General features: G+C 47.1%; 2 protein-coding genes across 49 annotated transcripts in view; both read left to right on the forward strand.

Annotated features, from left to right (window-relative positions):
• LOC110534539 (GRB2-associated-binding protein 1) overlaps positions 1–18,490 on the forward strand; it is a 72,075-nt gene that overhangs the window by 46,975 nt on the left and 6,610 nt on the right. For 15 of the 48 annotated variants that reach the window (XM_021619443.3, XM_090187651.1, XM_090187649.1 and 12 more), the window contains 9 exons: positions 3,256–3,384; positions 3,697–3,862; positions 6,798–7,014; positions 7,964–8,634; positions 10,671–10,765; positions 11,022–11,334; positions 13,699–13,788; positions 14,961–15,054; positions 15,432–15,549. In XM_021619443.3, coding sequence (XP_021475118.2) covers positions 3,256–3,384; positions 3,697–3,862; positions 6,798–7,014; positions 7,964–8,634; positions 10,671–10,765; positions 11,022–11,334; positions 13,699–13,788; positions 14,961–15,054; positions 15,432–15,549 — 1,893 coding nt within the window. Of the gene's footprint in view, positions 1–3,255; positions 3,385–3,696; positions 3,863–6,797; positions 7,015–7,375; positions 7,460–7,963; positions 8,635–10,670; positions 10,766–11,021; positions 11,335–13,698; positions 13,789–14,960; positions 15,055–15,431; positions 15,550–18,490 lie in introns of all 48 variants that reach the window. The other 33 variants (XM_090187645.1, XM_090187646.1, XM_090187648.1 and 30 more) reach the window with 6 other exon arrangements.
• Positions 15,744–18,254, forward strand: LOC149980173 (uncharacterized). The gene is made up of 2 exons (XM_090187682.1): positions 15,744–17,897; positions 17,980–18,254. The coding sequence occupies exons 1-2, from the start codon at positions 17,050–17,052 to the stop codon at positions 18,131–18,133; spliced, it is 1,002 nt and encodes a 333-aa protein (XP_090043808.1). The 5' UTR covers positions 15,744–17,049; the 3' UTR covers positions 18,134–18,254.

Consider the following 18,490-nt stretch of genomic DNA (forward strand, 5'->3'; position numbering starts at 1 on the left):
GTTTTCCACTGACAATAGAAAGTATGTGTCAGCGAGATGCCATTGGCTGTCTGGCTGGAGACACCAATGGCATTTCTGGTTGCGTGCAGTTTCACTGGATAGGAACCTGGCAGGGGTTTACAGGGACCAGTTTAGCTAAGTGTTAACTAGAGTAGAGGTGTGCTGAATGGAATGGCCACATGGGGTGTGTGGGTCAGTGGAGAAAGCGCTTTTGAGAGTGATTCTCATTGCTCATATTCTCCCTCAGCTCTTCATCCCTGACCATTTCCCTCCCACCCCTACACACGGTCTGCTACCATGCTAATATGGGAAAAGCACCCCTTAATCAAGTACTCCGTATTGAAGTTGCAGTGAAGCACCACTCAAACAAGCCTTCTTCAACAAGCTCTTAACCAGCACCATTGAAACTAGTCAGACCAACTGTTACTATGGACAGCAGCAGAGTGGCAGGTAGCCTAGCGGCTAAGAGCATTGGGCTTGTAACTGAAAGGTCTCTGGTTCGAATCCCCAAGCCAACTAGGTGAAAAAATCTGTCGACGTGCCCTTGAGGTAAGGCACTTAACCCTAATTTCTCTGGATAAGAGCGTCTGTCAAATGTCCCCATGTCTGTTTAAACCAGGGTCGCTTTCATTAGGCACCAAACGGTAGAAAAAGTACTGAAACAGGAAGGAACTACCTGAGCTTGTCCAATAAGAAATGTTTAGCAAAGAATGAACACGACCCAGGCCTGGCCTAACCTCTCGCTCTTTCTCTCCCCCCAGTGTAACCTCACCCCATGGCCCTGTCTGTGTCCCTACAGGGTAACCTGAGCCCAGAGTGCTTTGTCATGTACCAGAGAGAGGGGTCGCCCTCCTCTTTTCTCTGACCGCAACAGAGCAGTGCAACAACAACATGCTAATGTGTGCTGCTTGGGTTAGGTTAGGCTGCAGTTCATGCTGGACAGGACCAGTATACAGACGGAGTTAATTGCTCTTTGTATTATCTGGAGGCTGTTTTTGGTTGTTCTTGTTTTATGGTTGAATAAACAGTGATTATTAAATGTTGATATTTTAGGGCGGAGCATACTGTGTGGGAGCGGGGCGGGTCAAGCAGACCTCTTGAACCCTGCGCCGGCATGTTTACTTCATGACCTGTAAGGAGTGTTAGGGTTTTTGCAGGGTTGTGCCATGAATGTAGGTCTATTAGAATTTCAAAGGGTGTGTGTGTGAACGTGTGTTTCTGTGTGTGTGTGTGCGTTTCTGCCGTGCCCGGCTGCGCGTGTGTGTGCGCGTGTGTGCGCGTGTGTGTGTGTGTGTGTGTGTGTGTGTGTGCGCGTGTGTGTGCGCGTGTGTGTGTGTGCGCGTGTGTGCGTGTGTGTGTGTGTGTGTGTGCGCGTGTGTGTGTGCGCGTGTGTGTGTGTGTGTGCGCGCACGCCCATGTAAAGTTCCTCCTTCAGCCAGCCTGTTTATTTCTCCAGGGTCGACTCTCCTGTTGACAGAGTAGGACAGCAGGACGATGCTCTTCCCACCCGGAGTTCTCTCTCCTCTCCTCCTGGCTGTTCGTCCCTACCCGGAGCTTGGCCCGCTAACAAAGGGAACTCTGTGGATGGAAAAACAATTGAAGGGAGGGCGAAAAAAACCACACAGCATTGTTAATCCGGTTAAAATCTTAACCCGAAAAAACAACAACAAAGCTTTTAGTTTGCATTCCTCACAGGCCGTTGCTGGCTGTGCTCGGGTGAGGCCAGGGCTCTGATCTCCAAGGGGAGTTGTTTTTCTACTGGTGTGGTTTCCCCTCCTTGTTTGAAATTCCATGAATAGCATTTGTTTTCTGTTATGTCATCTTTTGTATCCAATTTCACTGTTCAATATTCAATAGCTCTATCAAGTGTCCATTGATAGGCAGAGTCTATTTTGCTCCACGATATTGCTCAACCTGAAGCGGAGTGATTAAGCACAATTAAAGCTGCAATCCGGGAATGAATCCTTCCAAAAAACTCAAGCTTAGCATAAGTGACTCAGCGAATCAGAGTTGGTGGCTCATAGCAATTAGCCACAGTTTGTTTTCATCATGTGCTTTTTAGTCCTGCTTATCCTTGAGTTAGCTTATCCTAGTTCAGTGAGCAGGTTTCATTGAACAAATTAACAACCTCATAAGTTTAAGCTACACAGTTTAGGTGACAAGACATCTAGATGGGCCGGGCCTCATTTGTAAAAAAAATAAATAAAAGCATTAGTGAGCAGACTCCCTGTTTAGGCATCTCACTTGGTTCTGTCTCGTTCCCTCCTCTGCCTGACTTTCGAATGGTAGTGCCTGACGGTCATTGACACCCGGGGTTTATTCTTAGTGCCTTTGTGCAACTAAAACTAAACCACTCCACATTGTCAACCCTATCCATCCCACAGTCTTAAGTCTGCCATAGAAATAGAATGGGTTTCTATTTAGTTTTCCTATGCTATATCCCATTGTCTGGGTCTTGTGCCCTGTGTTTAAACCCTAGCTGCCTTGGAAGCACTGTGCCTGTGTACCAAATGGAACCCTATAGGCCCTGGTTAAAAGTTTGGCACTATATAGGGTGCCATTTTGGATGGAACCTGTGTCTCATAGACAGATGGAGGACAAATCCTATTGTAAAATCCTAATTGCCTGTGGCCCTTTTTTTAGAGTGGTTGGTTGTGCTCTTCCACAGTTGGGCTACTAGACCTAACCAGACCAAACTATGTCTGTCTGTAGTGACTGTGGGCCCTGGGTGTTCCAGACACATAGTTCTGGCTTGTCTGTCCTAGTGGGGCCCAGAGGAGAGAGATGGAGAGGCTGTAGAGGGATGGATTGGGATATAAGAAGAGGGGGAGAGTGGGTGAATTTTGAACACAGGCCTGTCCTTGTGTGGCTTACAGGACCAGAGGAGAGAGCGAGAGGGAGGGATAGCTAGAAGCTAGAGGGAGGGTTAGAGAGAAGCACACAGAGAGGCCAGGGCGGAAAAACAAAGCCCCTGTCCAGCCTGTGGTCAGCCAGGAATGGAGCCATATGAGCGAACACAGTGACCTTTCTCTCTCGGTCTGTCCCTCTTTCTCTCTCTCGCTCTTGTCTGATCCCCTGAGCCACTCTAGGACAAGGCCATGCCCAAAAATATGGGTTGTTGTGAAGCCTTCAGGGGTTTGTTAAGCTTTTCAAGTGGGGGTAGGGGAGAGTTTATGGGTGTACTGTGGAATTTTTAAGTAAGAGATGATATGTGAACAGATCATCAACATTAAAATGTCTCCCGTCTCTCTGCAGGCATGGAAGAAGCGGTGGTTTGTTCTCCGCAGCGGCCGTCTCTCGGGCGACCCAGACGTGCTGGAGTACTACAAGAATGATCACGCCAAGAAGCCCATCCGCGTGATCGACCTCAACCTGTGTGAACAGGTGAAACACTACTTATGCTATGGCTGATTAGGGCCCGGAGTTTGTTACTCTGGACCCTAGTTATGTAATATGTTTTTTGTCAGGTCATGTGATCAGGGAAAACTAATGGTCCTAGTAATGCTACAGTACCACTAGCTAATACTGCTAAAAGGCAGTTATAACAGTTATGACATTAAGTGGCCTATAGCTGCTGTGGCTACAATGGATATTGCTACCCCTATTGTTTGTAATGCTGCGTGCTAATGCTAAGCCCTATTGTTACGTGGCTGGTAATGCTACATGCTAACGCTAGCCCCCCCCCCCCCACCACAGGTGGACGCAGGGCTCACGTTCAACAAGAAGGACCTGGAGCACAGCTTCATCTTCGACATCAAGACCATCGACCGCGTCTTCTACCTGGTGGCCGACACGGAGGACGACATGAACAAGTGGGTCCGCTACATCTGTGACATCTGCGGCTTCAACCCCACGGACGACGGTAATGATGCTACACACATCCCTGCGCAGGCACGCACACACGAGAGGAACTGAGATGTGTCTATACAGTGAGAGAAAGGCAGAAATGCAACAGAACAGTGATATGCATGAGGAAACGGTAGTCTTTCCCCACACGTATTATTCACACATAATGATCATATCCTGGTGTAGTGTAGGTTTGGACACTGTGTGCCAAGGGGCCTTTGTTTCCAGCACAGGCTTAATGAGGCCTAATGAGCCGTGTCTTCAGGTGGGTTCACGTTACCACATGTTTCCCTGTACTGTATAATTAAAGCATTGTGTGCCCCCCCCTAAGCTGAGCCCCACTGCCACTTTCTCTCCTTCTCTCCCTTTATTGTTCCTCCTTTCTCAGTTGCTCTCATTTGTTTTCTCTCGTGGTCTTTCTGTCACTCATTTGTTCTCCCTCATTTGTTCTCTCACATTCGTTACTTCGTTCGCACGCGCGCGCTTACTCAGGGAAAAGCGAGTGAGTGGGGCCCACCAAACCGGAATTGTGGTTTATTTAGAGTTCCTCTGTCTACGTCCATTCCCACCGTCATCAGTGGGGCCACATACAGGTGCCTCCAGACCTGAACTTCCCTCTCAGCTGACATGGGAGGTACTGTCGAGTTCAGGGCCTAAAATTACCTCCATTTTTTTTATATATGGAAAACTCTATCAGCCAGTCAAAACGGATGAGCATGCTTTGTAATGTTTCTAAAACAATACATTTATTACTAGTAAGAGGTAATGTGGTAAGTTAATTACATTTTTAACCAAAATATCACAGATGAGACAATGTTCACCTGTCCCTTTAAGAGCATGGGGTTACCATGGTAATGCAACTTTATTCTTCATGTTTGTGCCTGTGAGATTGAGTCTGACTAGTAGAAGAGTTGCCTTGTCCTCTCTAGCTGTTGAAACTCAAACATAGAAAAACAACCTAGCTTGTGAACAAAACAATGTAAATGGCCAAGAAACACAAAGACGAAGTCTCACATCAGTAGACTGACATTTTTCTGTAAATTAGAACAATGTTTATGCCTGTGCATAGCGCTTCTAAAAATGAATCTTTCACTCTTCAGGTACGCACAGCCTCCAGGCAGTGTTGCAGCAGAGGTGGTATAGGCTATATATGATTCGTAGTTCTTTGACTTTGTGTGATTCATTTACCAGCTATGAAACAAAACCAATTCCAAAATCTACCTGCATTTTGCAGCTGGTGCGTGTTAATTTTAGGCCGTGGTAGAGTTGCAGAAATGGACCCTATAATCTAAACTCACTATTGTAATGCATGTGGGTTTAATCAGAATGTTAGAGGCTCTAGTCGAGGAGAAATGTCCTGGACTATGATATCAGCAGTACCCACTACATCTATGACAACGGGGCGACCATGTATCCAACAAGGTCAGCTTCACTCCTTCCTCGGTGTTGTGGCTGTATCCTACCCTCCCTGCTCTAGTGTAACTTCAACCACAACGTATCACTTATCTATGGGGCCATTTTGGAATGTTGAGTTTATTATGGTTTCAAGCAGCAAGTTTGTCTTAATACCCGTGCAGACTTCTGTGGTCGAGCGGTGTGGCTCTCATATTGCCTTGGCTACTGCTCTCTGTGCCTCGCGAAGTCTCGCTCGCTGATCATACAGCCCAAACAAAGAGGGGACAGTTCAGCCCGCGCCCAGGCGAGGGTGCACCGTGGCTGGGGAAATGTCAGCGAGTGGAGGGGGCTGGAGCAGCAGGGCTGTAGCCCAGCGGGGGGGGGGGGGGGGGGGATTTTTCTGCTGCCTGGGTGAATCAGCACATAAGACAGACAAACAAGGGGATGGAGGGTGTGAGTGATAGTGTATAAAGCAGTATAGTAGTGAGAGTAGAAGGGGAGAGAGGGAGGGAGAGAACTGAAGAGGGGAATGGGGAGAAGAGGGGGAGAGAGGGAGGGAGAGAACTGAAGAGGGGAATGGGGAGAAGAGGCAGCGAGATGAAGGGATGCAATGTATAGGGAGTGATTGAGGGAGAGAAGGAGAATGCACAGGATAAAGCAGGAGAATAGTGACTGATTGGGGCGTGATTGAGGGAGAGGGTGTACAAGAGAAAACAGTGGAGGAGAGGAAGAGCGGGATGGGACGAGAGGGAGAGAGTAAAGATTCAGAGAGCAGCTGTCATCTCAGGGTGCGCATCCTTGAGCTTGAGCACTTAGGGAGCCACTCAGACGGTGTACGTGTGCGTACACTGAGAAGTGTAGGTGGGGAGTAATGCAGGCAGAGAATACGTTATGAATAGAGCCCAACCAAGCACAGTCGTCTCCACACAGACCTACATGGAGAAGGACAAGGCAGAGACCTTGAGGAAATGCTGTCTGGCCTTGGTTGGGATTCAAAAGGCAAAACAGATTTGGATAAAAATACAGCTGAGTATTAATGGTGTGAATAACATTGGCAGATACAACAGCTGTAGGAAGAAAATAAACCCAAATGCTTCCTTCCCTCAGTAGATTCCATCAAACTGTAATATACATGTAATGCTACATTTTAATTTAATGGTTGTACTTCTCATGCGTAATCATTGATTGTGAAGATTTGAAAGTCGGTATTTGCGTGGTTCCCAGACGCATGCATGCCTGTGTACATACAATGTGTCCTTCAAGTCTGACTAATCACCTGTTTTGTACTGATGTATCTTGCGGTATCTCAGTCATGTGTTCGGTATACAATTCCCACTGCTACGTAGTGCTTTTATAGAACGTTATACTGCTTTCTGTACACAAACAAGTCAGAAATCTAACCATACAAATACCTATAATATCACAACAGAACATGTACGTTTCGGAAATAACTGTTGTGCATGGCAGCATTCTCAACATCATTGTCCTAACTCCGGTGTACAATGCACAGATGTTCTGACGGTCTCCCCTCCCTCCCCCCTCTTTCTTCCCCACAGAAGCGGCAAAGGCTGCCCACCAGGCGGCCAGCGGTGGCTCTGTGGTGGACACGCCCCCTCACCCTGGCCTGGGGGGTCCTCCGGCCATGCTGACCAACGTGCCCCCTCCCTACCAGCCGGTCAGCGTGCGCCACCTGGACTCGGAGTCCAGCCTGGACGAACCCCAGGACTACCTGTGGCTGGTCAACTGTGAGAGCAAGAAGCCAGAGCCCAACAGGTGGGTGTGGGGTCCATGATGTGACAGGGCAGCGCTGCCATCGGTACAGAGTGGAGAGGTGTTGTGACATTTCCCTCTGTGTTTCTCTGACATCTCATCTCCATCTGTCTCCTGTTAGAATGTACTTTAGGTTTGTCACTCTTGTTTTTTTTTTATTTCATATTTATTTTTTATACAAAGAATGGTGTCTTTAGCCTCCCGCCCTTCTCATTCTCTTCCTGTTTACTTTCCTCTTTTGTGCTTTAGTAGGTCTCTTGTACTGTCTGTATAGGTTGTCCATATTTCAGTGCCTCTTCTCTCTTGTTGATGTGCTTCTGACTCTCTCCTCCTCCTCCTCCTCTCTGTGTGTGTGGTGGTGTAGCTCTGTGACTCCTCTCCCCCAGGAGTACCTCCTCCTGGAGGAGTGTGAGAGCAAAGGGGCTCCTTTGCCTCCCCAGGTTAATCAGTGAGTCTGGAGCAGCCTGTCTAGTGTGGAGTGACACACACACACACACACTTGTGCACAAAGTCACACAGGTTCATAAACATGCACATATACATGTAGACACACACACACATTGTAAATACACACAAAACTAACCCAGCACTTACCCCTGGGATTGATGTGTTTGAGAAGTGATCATGAATCCAAAATGCAGCACCTGGCTGTTCTCACAGGAAAATGAGGAATGATCCAGAATAGCTTAATATGTAAATAGACCTTTGGCAAAGGACAGTGCAGTGTTTGACCCTGCATGTTTTGAAACGATCCACAGGATGAAACATGGATCATTATACTGAACCTACAACTCAATAAGATCTGCTCAACAACATATCCAGTGGACCTCAATAGGAGTTATTGGTGGTTCTGTTGCTGTAACCCATATCACTAATCTATGTTGAAGTGTGTGTGAAATGTTCACACACCATTCAGCCTTCTGATGTTTATATATCTGTGCCGTCGCCACAGAGCCCACGCCGAGTGTTCCAAGTCAACCTCGTCAGAGACGGACCTGAACGACAATGTCCCCGCCCACCGCACGCCAACCTCCACTAGCTCCTCCTCTAAGCACGCCAACGGCTTCTTCTCCTCTGTCCTGCCCCCTCACCCCTCCTCCGCCTCCTCCATCTATGACTCTCCGCCTTCCCGTGGAGGCGACCTCTCTTCCAGCCTCTACCACCTCCCCCGCTCCTACTCCCAGGACACTGTGCTCCTTCCCAAGTCAGCCTCCGCCTCCTCGCCCCCCGTCCCGGTCGAAGGCGACGCCCCAGAGCTCTACGTCTTCAACGCGCCCTCGCGGAAGCCCTCCATGGAGACTCAGATGAGGAACCTGTCGGTTAGCTACGATATTCCTCCCACACCAGGCAGTAACTGTACCTATCAGGTGCCTCGAGGTCCAGCGAGTGGTGGGTCTGAGGGTGGGGATGGGATGCCTCCGCCCCGGCCCCCCAAGCCTTCCCTCAGCTCCCTGACCCCGGGGCACCCGCCGCCCGCCGCGGAGCGCTCGCCCACGGACACGTACTGTGTGCCGCGCTCCATGTCAGAGACGGATGGGAACTACTGCGTGCCCACCAGCGCCGGGAACAAGGCCCTGAGGAGCAACACCATCGGCACCATGGACTCATCACGCCTCAGGAAAGGTATGGCTCATTGATCTTGATTCATTGTTCCTGATTTATTAGTCCTGTCAAATAGATGAGAAACATATATAATTGATCACGAGCATTCCATTTCACTCTCACTTTTTGCTAAGTGACAGGGTACCACATCCTTTCACTAATCATTAGGCTAAGTGATATTTGTGTGCATCATTATAAAGGCTAAATACGCTAGCTAGCAACGACAGGATATTCATAACAACACATGGCTGGTGTGTGCTGTTGTCAGCCAACACTATCATCTGCAGCGCAAAGCAAGTGTCTAATCCTCCAGGATAATTATCTTGACGTGACAGATGTGTTTTTGAATGGCTAATTACAAATACTTTTTTCACAGCTGAAGACTGCCTTGCCTCCAAGGACATCTGGTGTAGCAGTATTAGTGGTGTTCGGTTACCATGCAGACAAACAACACGTACCTCAGTTTAGGAGAAAGCAGTTTGGTGCCTCAGTCCCAACCTCTATGTACATTTGATGCTCCCAACCCATTTGCTCTACTAGCAATAGAGAAACAACACTGAGGCCCTCTCAGAGCGTCAAATTCAAATACAGAAATACTCATTATAGAAATTCAGAAAACAAAACATATTTTACGTAGGTTTAAAGATGAACTTCTTGTGAATCCAACCATGGTGTCAGATTTTAAAAAAGCTTTACGACGAAAGCATACCTTACGATTATTTGAGAACATTGCCCAGCAGACAAATCATTACAAACAGCAACCAGCCAAATAGAGTTACACAAGTCAGAAATAGAGAGAAAATGAATCCCTTACCTTTGATGGTCTTCATATGGTTGCACTCAGAAGACATTCATGTACTCAATAAATGTTCCTTTTGTTCGATAGTCTCTTTATATACAAAAACCTCCGTTTTGTTTGTTTTCTGCAGTAATCCACAGGCTCAAATGCAGACAAAACAGGCAGACAAAAAAATCAAAATTGTGTCCGTAAAGTTCATAGAAACATGTCAAACGATGTTTATATTCAACCCTCAGGTTGTTTTTAGCCTAAATAATTGATAATATTTCAACCTGACAATAACGTTGCCAATATAAAAGGTAAACAAGAAAGGCACTCTCGGTCGTGCGCATGAAAAAGCTATGTGACATGGTAGGGTCCACTCATTCAGACTGCTCTTACTCCCTAATTTTTCAGAATACAAGCCTGAAACAATTTCTAAAGACTGATTACATCTAGTGGAAGGCATAGGAACTGCAATTTGAGTCTTAAGTCAATGGATACTGTAATGGCATTGAATAGAAAACTACAAAAAAAAAACTACTTCCTGAATGGATTTTTCTCAGGTTTTCGCCTGCCAAATCAGTTCTGTTATACTCAGACACTATTTTAACAGTTTTGGAAACGTTAGTGTTTTCTATCCAAATCTACCAGTTATATGCATATCTTCTGGGCACGAGTAGCAGGCAGTTTAATTTGAGCATGTTTTCATCAAAAATTCAAAATGCTGCCCCCTACCCTAGAGAAGTTAAAGGACGATCATTTACACAACCAAAAAAGCATTGGAGGTTAAAGTTCATGATAAAACATTATGCCCAGCTACACCCGGTCCAAGTCTGTTCCTATCATTTAACATGAAACGTGTCTGTTAAACTAACACACAGACATTTTGCAAATGTCCCGGGATTCCCCGTTTGTCTAGTCCGTTGTGTACCAGAGTAGGCTTTGCTTGCCTTGGCTTTAGAGTCTGGCGACCTTCCAAGTCGTATCATCCTGTTTGTCTGTTTGTCTGAACTCCTTCTGAAATCCATTAGTGTGAAGTTACACATGATAACCAGAGCAAGAACGGCAACTATAGTCCAGCTGCCTTAGTGCCGAGATGACAGACTTCACATATCCCTGTTCAACACTTACTGTGGTTCCAATGATGCATTTGTATTCCCTTTTTATTTAGTATTTAACTCTTGATTCATAATGCTGTAAGCCCTACCTAGACTACTATACTGTTGGTTATGTTGTGTTTACACTGGTTTTAAATGTTCTGTCATGTTTGTTGCAGATTTGGGCTCCCAGGACTGTTACGATATCCCTAGGACGTTTCCCTCTGACAAGAGCTGCTCGTTTGACTTCAACGAAAGCTTCAACAGCTACTTGGTCAGTCTTTACACGACATGCTCCTGAAATCCGTTTAAAACTATCAACGTAAAGGACCCCTCACATTGATACTGATCCTTCCAAGTATTGGACTGTTATGACAATGGAGTTTTGAAGTGTACTAAGGTGCAGATTAAGATAAAGGAAGCTTGCATCCTCTTACTACATTTCTCGTGTGTGTGCGCGTGTTTTTGTCTTATGCCTGTCTATGCCCTCATGTAGCCTGCCTCTCTCTCTGCCCCCCCCTCCCCTCCAGAAAAACAAAGGCATGATGCCAGTGGGCAGCCAGTCCATGGAGGAAGTTGACCAGAACTACGTACCCATGAGCGCCAACTCCCCGTCCCACCACCGCTCCGGCAGCCTGTCGGGCTGTGAACCCATCATGGAACCCAACTATGTCCCCATGACCCCGGGCCCGGGCACCTTAGAGTTCTCCCTGGGCAAGCAGGTTCCCCCGCCGGCCCACATGGGGTTTCGCTCAAGCCCCAATACCCCACCCCGCAGGCCCATGCTCATCAGCGATTGTCAGCCCCCGCCCGTGGACCGCAACCTCAAACCGGACCGCAAAGGTGAGGGGCAGGGAGGATGGGTGGATGGCTGGGGGGTGAAGAGGTGTGGCTCTGAAGGGGAATGGGAATGGGGGTGTAAAGGGTGTGTCTTTGAATGAGAGAGAATCTTGTTACGTTTGTCTTTATCTGCTGTTGCATCAACGTTTTCACAACTGCTCGTCTCTCCATATCCTGGCATTCAACTCTAACTCGCGCACATTTACATGTGCTGGCTCATGGTTATGAAAGGCAGATTACCATTGCATTATTTTGAATTATAAACTGGGTGGTTCGAGCCCTGAATACAGATTGGCTAAAAGCCATGGTATATCAGACCGTATACCACGGCAAAGGGCTGTATCCAGGCGCACACTGCATTGGGCAGTGCATACGAACAGCCCTTAGGTGCCCCAGAGGTGCCTTATTGCTTAAGTAGAACACTTCAGAATGTGTCATTATACAATTCCTGTATGGCATCAGACAGGAGTGTGGATTGTTGTGGCTCACCCTTTGCTCCTCTCCTCAATGTAGGCAGTGTTCTAGACCTCTCTCCTCAATGTAGGCAGTGTTCTAGACCTCTCTCCTCAATGTAGGCAGTGTTCTAGACCTCTCTCCTCAATGTAGGCAGTGTTCTAGACCTCTCTCCTCAATGTAGGCAGTGTTCTAGACCAAGCCTCATCCACCCTCTCAGCCTTCTTTTAGTTTAGCCCACCAGCCTCTCCCTCTCACCTCATCCACCCTCCTCTCAGCCTTCTCTTTTAGCTTTGCCCGCTCCCTTCCTCATTTTCTATCCCCCTCACCCCATTCAAAGGGACTTTTGTCCATGAGTTCAGGGGGCCCTCTCTGAGGCTTTGGGGGGGTGACCGGCGTGGGCCACCATCACCATGGAGCGCCCGGAGCCCAGAGCGGTCACCTCTGTCCCCATTGTCGTGCCCCCCTCTGAAAGGGCCTCTTTGATGGAGCAACAGCCCCCTCCTGCCCCACCAGGGAACATTTCAATCTAGAGCGGGAAAGATTTGAATATCCCACGGGGGAGGCAGACCCAAAGCAGAGGTCATTACCAGTCACTGTCAATGGTAGAGAAGAAAGGGGAATATGATAGAAATCCTGAAGTCAGTCCCTTTCTGTTCACGGCTTAGAGCTTTAACTTTCAGGTCACTGACTCTTGGTTATTTTCATTCCAGTGTCATCATGGGTTGCTGTATGTGAGTGGTTCGGTGCAAGGACATGTTAGACTGGAACGTTACTGTAGTCAGGGGCTCCTTATTACGGCGACAAAGGGATCGGCATACAGTTACTTGAGTTTTTCATAACCATGGGCCATCACCGTGAACTTCCATCTCAATGCAATCTCTGTCCTCACCTATCCACCACTGCTATCCACCTGCTGAGTTTGGGACCTCTGTTGTCCAGCCTGTGTGTTCTTGTAGGGTTGTTGTGTTCTGTTGACTTCAGGGTTAATCTCTCGAGCCTTCCCTCTGGCTCGCTGGCTCTGGTACAAATCCCAAATCAAATCGACCGCTAGACCCTATGCACTTGGTGGAAGTTTGACCATATTGCTTTAACAAATCAATTCCTCTCAGATCTCCACAATTGAATAGGGTCCAGGGGTCCATTTGGGATTGGGCCTCGCTTGCTTGGTTTGGTTCTGTAGACGAGGTCTTGTGAGGCTGAAGCATCTGTGGTCGATGCCAACAAGTAGCTTCATTCATTCACTTTCCTTATGGCTCTGTTATGGGGTCAATTATAAATGTCTGCCATGGTTTTATCTGGGGTGCGCTGTGTTTTCTGGCTATAGTGAGGGTTATACATGAGGTTATAACGTTGGTCTGCTGGTATACAGATAAATGTGCGCTTTTATTGTCTGCTGTTGTGGATGTGTTGTTGCACTCAAAATGATCTTCCACACTCATACTGGTGCATGTTGTTGTCCTGTCAGGTCTCTGAGGCCAGCCATATTACAGGGATCTGACTAGAGGGAGTACAGCTAAGACCGGAAGTTAGTTTTTCATAGCTGGTTAGGAGAATTGACCCAGCAGGTTAGGAGACATAGGTTAAGGTTAGGAAAATGTTCTCCTAACCTGCTATGAAAAGTCACTTCCGGTCGTAGCTGTACTCCCTCTTGTCACAACCATGTTGTGTGGAGTGAGGTGCATGATGGGAAATGTTAGTGTCTGCTGTTGCCATGGTGATGGTCCTGTCTTTACACTATATACACCAACAGGGACGAAGCAATGGTAGTGTGGAAGTAGTGAGTTGTCTCTCAACAAAGTCTGTTGATCTGTCGGCTTTGCATGGCAGGGTTTTATTAAAATAGGGGTTACAATGATGTCATCGTTTTATCAATGATGGTAATGTGAAAAGTCTTCTTTTTTAACCAATCAGGTCAGAGTCCTAAAATAATAAGAGCAAAGGGGGTTGGTTTAGAGCGAACCGACTCTCAGACCGTAGGGGAGTTCCCAAGACGACGCAAGGGTAGGTACTACCAAACAACGACGCCTGAAACTTGGTTCTGAATACTCATCTCTCATTCTCTCCGAACGTGTCTGAACTCAACGCATGCTTCTGAATGTTCTCCTGTGACCTGTGACATCACATGGTATACTGTCTCATCCAATCAACTAACTCCTGGACCAGCGGGGCCCCTCTTCTGTTCAGTTGTCCTTTCTGATTCCACATTTTGTTCTCATAACACGTTTTTGAACCTCACCAAAACCCTAGAGATGTTATCCTCTAGGCTTCTTCAGGAAATGGTGGAAAGATCATATCTCCGGGTGGAAGATCTCCAGTACGTAGGAGACCGTTGTCAGTGTACTAGTGTACCGCACCAACAACCAAATCTCAAGCCCACATATTCAAAGTAATCAATAGCGTTAATTTATTACACCAATACAGTAACTGATTCTTAGGTTAGTGACACACACAAACACACCAGTGATGGACTGTTCTAACCAACTACTTCTTGTATTTTTAACACTGTTCGGCATGCTCCTTGTTTCAACATGTAATTCTATCATGTGCTCTATTGTATTTGTAATGGAAGAAAGTTTATTGCTCAGTTACGATGAATGATATTTTCCCCTCTTTATGTTCTGTTCAGATATGTGTATATATATATATATCTCCGGATTGCATGAAGGGTGTTCAGTGCTGTACTGTAGGCTGAGAAGTGTTAGTGCTGTACTGTAGGCTGAGAAGTGTTAGTGCTGTACTGTAGACTGAGAAGTGTTAGTGCTGTACTGTAGACTGAGAAGTGTTAGTGCTGCTGTCCCGTAGACTGCAGCACCAGATGGTGTTTTCTAGCCAGGCTGAGGGAGCTATGCTGAATGTGTTTCTATAGCACCCGGGTTGCCAGATTGGGCTCTGTTACGTTAACCATGCGGAAACGTTTGGCTGTGGACACTCAATGTGGACGTGCTCTATAAACCTATAACCAATTGATTACATTTTTGTATTACACTCAACTTCTCATATTGGAATCTAGCCTACAGTTTTAGTCTTGGAGATTTTGTGGCATTTAGGGACCTCTGTTGGCCAAATGAAAGCCTACATCCCCACCACCTTTTGTATGGTGGAATGGAATGTATTGTGTTGCAATGATGGTACGTGATGAGACTGACGGGGGTGTTTGCCCCTCCCCTCTACAGCCAAGCCCGCCCCTTTGGAGATCAAGCCCCTACCTGAGTGGGAGGAGTCATCGGCACCCGTCCGCTCGCCTGTCACCAGGTCTTTTGCTCGGGAGTAAGTGTCTTACCCTTTGACCTTTCACCTCTACAGCAGCTCAGGGTCAAAGTGGCCCTTAGGCACAGATCTAGGATTATTGTCACACACCGCATCCTAACCATTTGGGAGTAAAACGTGAAGCTGACCTTAGGTCAGCGTCAACTTAGTTGAATTCCTTTCTACTGCATGTGACTATAGGTTTGGTATTCTATCAGAACACTAACCCTCCACGCATGACTTTAGTCACCTCATAACATGTCAAAGTAGTCATGTCTTAGAAATGAGCTTTTTGTCATTTTTAATCTGCAGGGAACTCTGCAGGCACTGCTGCTATTTGTGTGTGTGTGTGTGTACCGACGGTATGTTAAACAGTGTGTGTGTGTGATGCTGCTCAGTCCCTCCAGGTTCCCCATGCCCCCCAGGCCTCCCTCGGTGCATAGCACCGCCTCCAGCACCGACTCCGAGGACTGTGATGAGAATTATGTAGCCATGGTCTCTAAGGCAGACGAACTCGTATGTAACACACGTCCTCAACTACTCTCTTCTAATATATTCATGTTAAATCATACAATGAATTATGTACATTTTCCCCCAAAAAACTGTCACATTAATAAGCTAATGTTCCACATAGTCAGTAGCCAATGAATGTATTACAATTCAATTATATATATTTTTTTTATTCATGGTCAAGTGCACCATTTGCAATGTAATTTGTCTGATGGCATATCTTAGTGGGCTGAATATCCATAGAACATCAGTATGCAGAAGAATTTAAATACACTACATAACCAAAGGTATGTGGACACCTGCTCTTCCAATGGCTCATTCCAAAATCATGGGCATTAATATGGAGTTGGACCCCCTTTGGTGCTATAACAGCCTCCACTCTTCTGGGAAGGTGTTCCACTAGATGTTGGAACATTGCTGCGGGGACTTGCTTCCATTCAGCTACAAGCATTGGTGAGGTCGGGCACTGATATTGGACGATTATGCCTAGCTTGCAGTCGGCATTCCAATTCATCCGAAAGGTGTTCGATGGGCTCTGTGCAGGCCAGTCAAGTTCTTCCCCACAGATCTCGACAAACCATTTCTGTATGGACCTCGCATTGTGCATTGCCATGCTGAAACAGGAAAGGGCCTTCCCCAAACTGTTGCCACAAAGTTGAAAGTACAGAATGGTCTAGAATTTCATTGTATGCTTTAGCATTAAGATTTCCCATCACTGCCTAGCCGGGAACCATGAAAAACAGTCCCAGACCATTATTCCCCCTCCACCAAACTTTACAGTTGGCACTATGCAGTGGGGCAGGTAGCGGTCTCCTGGCATCCGCCAAACCCACATTCGTCCATTGGACTGCCAGATGGTGACGCGTGATTCATCACTCCAGAGAATGCGTTTCCACTGCTCCAGAGTCCAAAGGCGGCGAGCTTTACACCACTCCAGCCCACGCTTGGCATTGTGCATGGTGCATGCAGCTGCACGGCCATGGGAACCCATTTTATGAAGCTCCCGGTGAACAGTTATTGTGCTGACCTTGCTTCCAGAGGCAGTTTGGAACTCAGTGAGTGTTGCAATCGAAGACAGGCGTTTTTTTACGTCCTACACGCTTCAGCACTCGGCGGTCCCGTTCTGTGAGCTTGTGTGGCCTACCACTTTGTTGGCTGAGCCGTTGGTGCTCCTAGACGTTTCCACTTCACATTAACAGCACTTACAGTTGACCGGGGCAGCTCGAGTAGGGCAGATGTTTTATGAACTGACTTGTTGGAAAGGTGGCATCCTATGATGGTATCATGTTGAAAGTCACAGCTCGTCAGTCAGGCCATTCTACTGCCAATGTTTGTCTATGGAGATAGCTTGGCTGTATGCTTGATTTTATACACCCGTCAGCAACGGGTGTGGCTGAAATAGCCGAATCCACTCATTTGAAAGGGTGTCCACATACTTTTGTGCATATAGTGTAGTTTGACTTCTTCAAACATACTACTGTTTTTTGTTAGTGTGATGACATTGAAATGAAGAGTCCACGTTTCTTGTTTCTAATTTCCCATGTTAGTATAGTATACCCAGTAAAAGTCATAGTCCGTTATCATCCTCCTCGGCCTCCCAAACCTCATCTTTTATGGAGAAATAGATGGTTGCCACAGAAGGACTCCTCTTCAACACTTCTATTTTCTTCACCTCTTCTTTCCCTCTTCATCACTTGTCATCCTGCTTTTTTATGTCTTTTTCGTTTGCGCTTTCACTCTTTTCCCCCTGCAGGTATTCAGTCCATCTGGTGGACATCTCCTTCCCCCTGCAGGTATTCAGTCCATCTGGTGGACATCTCCTTAACCCCTGCAGGTATTCAGTCCATCTGGTGGACATCTCCTTCCCCCTGCAGGTATTCAGTCCATCTGGTGGACATCTCCTTCCCCCTGCAGGTATTCAGTCCATCTGGTGGACATCTCCTTCCCCCTGCAGGTATTCAGTCCATCTGGTGGACATCTCCTTCCCCCTGCAGGTATTCAGTTCATCTGGTGGACATCTCCTTCCCCCTGCAGGTATTCAGTCCATCTGGTGGACATCTCCTTCCCCCTGCAGGTATTCAGTCCATCTGGTGGACATCTCCTTCCCCCTGCAGGTATTCAGTCCATCTGGTGGACATCTCCTTCCCCCTGCAGGTATTCAGTCCATCTGGTGGACATCTCCTTCCCCCTGCAGGTATTCAGTCCATCTGGTGGACATCTCCTTCCCCCTGCAGGTATTCAGTCCATCTGGTGGACATCTCCTTCCCCCTGCAGGTATTCAGTCCATCTGGTGGACATCTCCTTCCCCCTGCAGGTATTCAGTCCATCTGGTGGACATCTCCTTCCCCCTGCAGGTATTCAGTCCATCTGGTGGACATCTCCTTAACCCCTGCAGGTATTCAGTCCATCTGGTGGACATCTCCTTAACCCCTGCAGGTATTCAGTCCATCTGGTGGACATCTCCTTCCCCCTGCAGGTATTCAGTCCATCTGGTGGACATCTCCTTAACCCCTGCAGGTATTCAGTCCATCTGGTGGACATCTCCTTAACCCCTGCAGGTATTCAGTCCATCTGGTGGACATCTCCTTAACCCCTGCAGGTATTCAGTCCATCCGGTGGACATTTTCTTTTTTGCTTCTTCTATTCTTCTAACTTGTTTTTCTTCCATCAGTTCTCAAGGACCCTTTTTGTTGACTGGTCAGATAAATTATTTTCCCTGGCTCAGACTCCATGATCTGGTGGTTTAGGCACGTGAAAGCGACCAGGGTTTGATTTCTGTCTCCACCTTTCCCACTTTGTCTCCCAGTTTGTCTTCCCGCTGTTTCTAATCTGTCTGAATACAGCAAAAATGTCCTCAATACTTTTTTTTTTTAATAAATATATATTTTCCCGGTGGGTGTCATAAATTGAACAGCACAATCACTGTTTAACGTTGTTCCATTCTCTC

Source organism: Oncorhynchus mykiss, chromosome 10 (assembly GCF_057628025.1).
Source record: "Oncorhynchus mykiss isolate SJ-2025 chromosome 10, ASM5762802v1, whole genome shotgun sequence".
NCBI classification, from domain to species: domain Eukaryota; kingdom Metazoa; phylum Chordata; class Actinopteri; order Salmoniformes; family Salmonidae; genus Oncorhynchus; species Oncorhynchus mykiss.

Coding starts and splice junctions, on each gene's coding strand:
- LOC149980173 (XM_090187682.1), top strand. CDS start 17,050: ATGAAGAGTCCACGTTTCTTGTTTCTAATTTCCCATGTTAGTATAGTA. Junction 17,898..17,979: donor ACATCTCCTTCCCCCTGCAG/GTATTCAGTCCA, acceptor TAACCCCTGCAG/GTATTCAGTCCATCTGGTGG.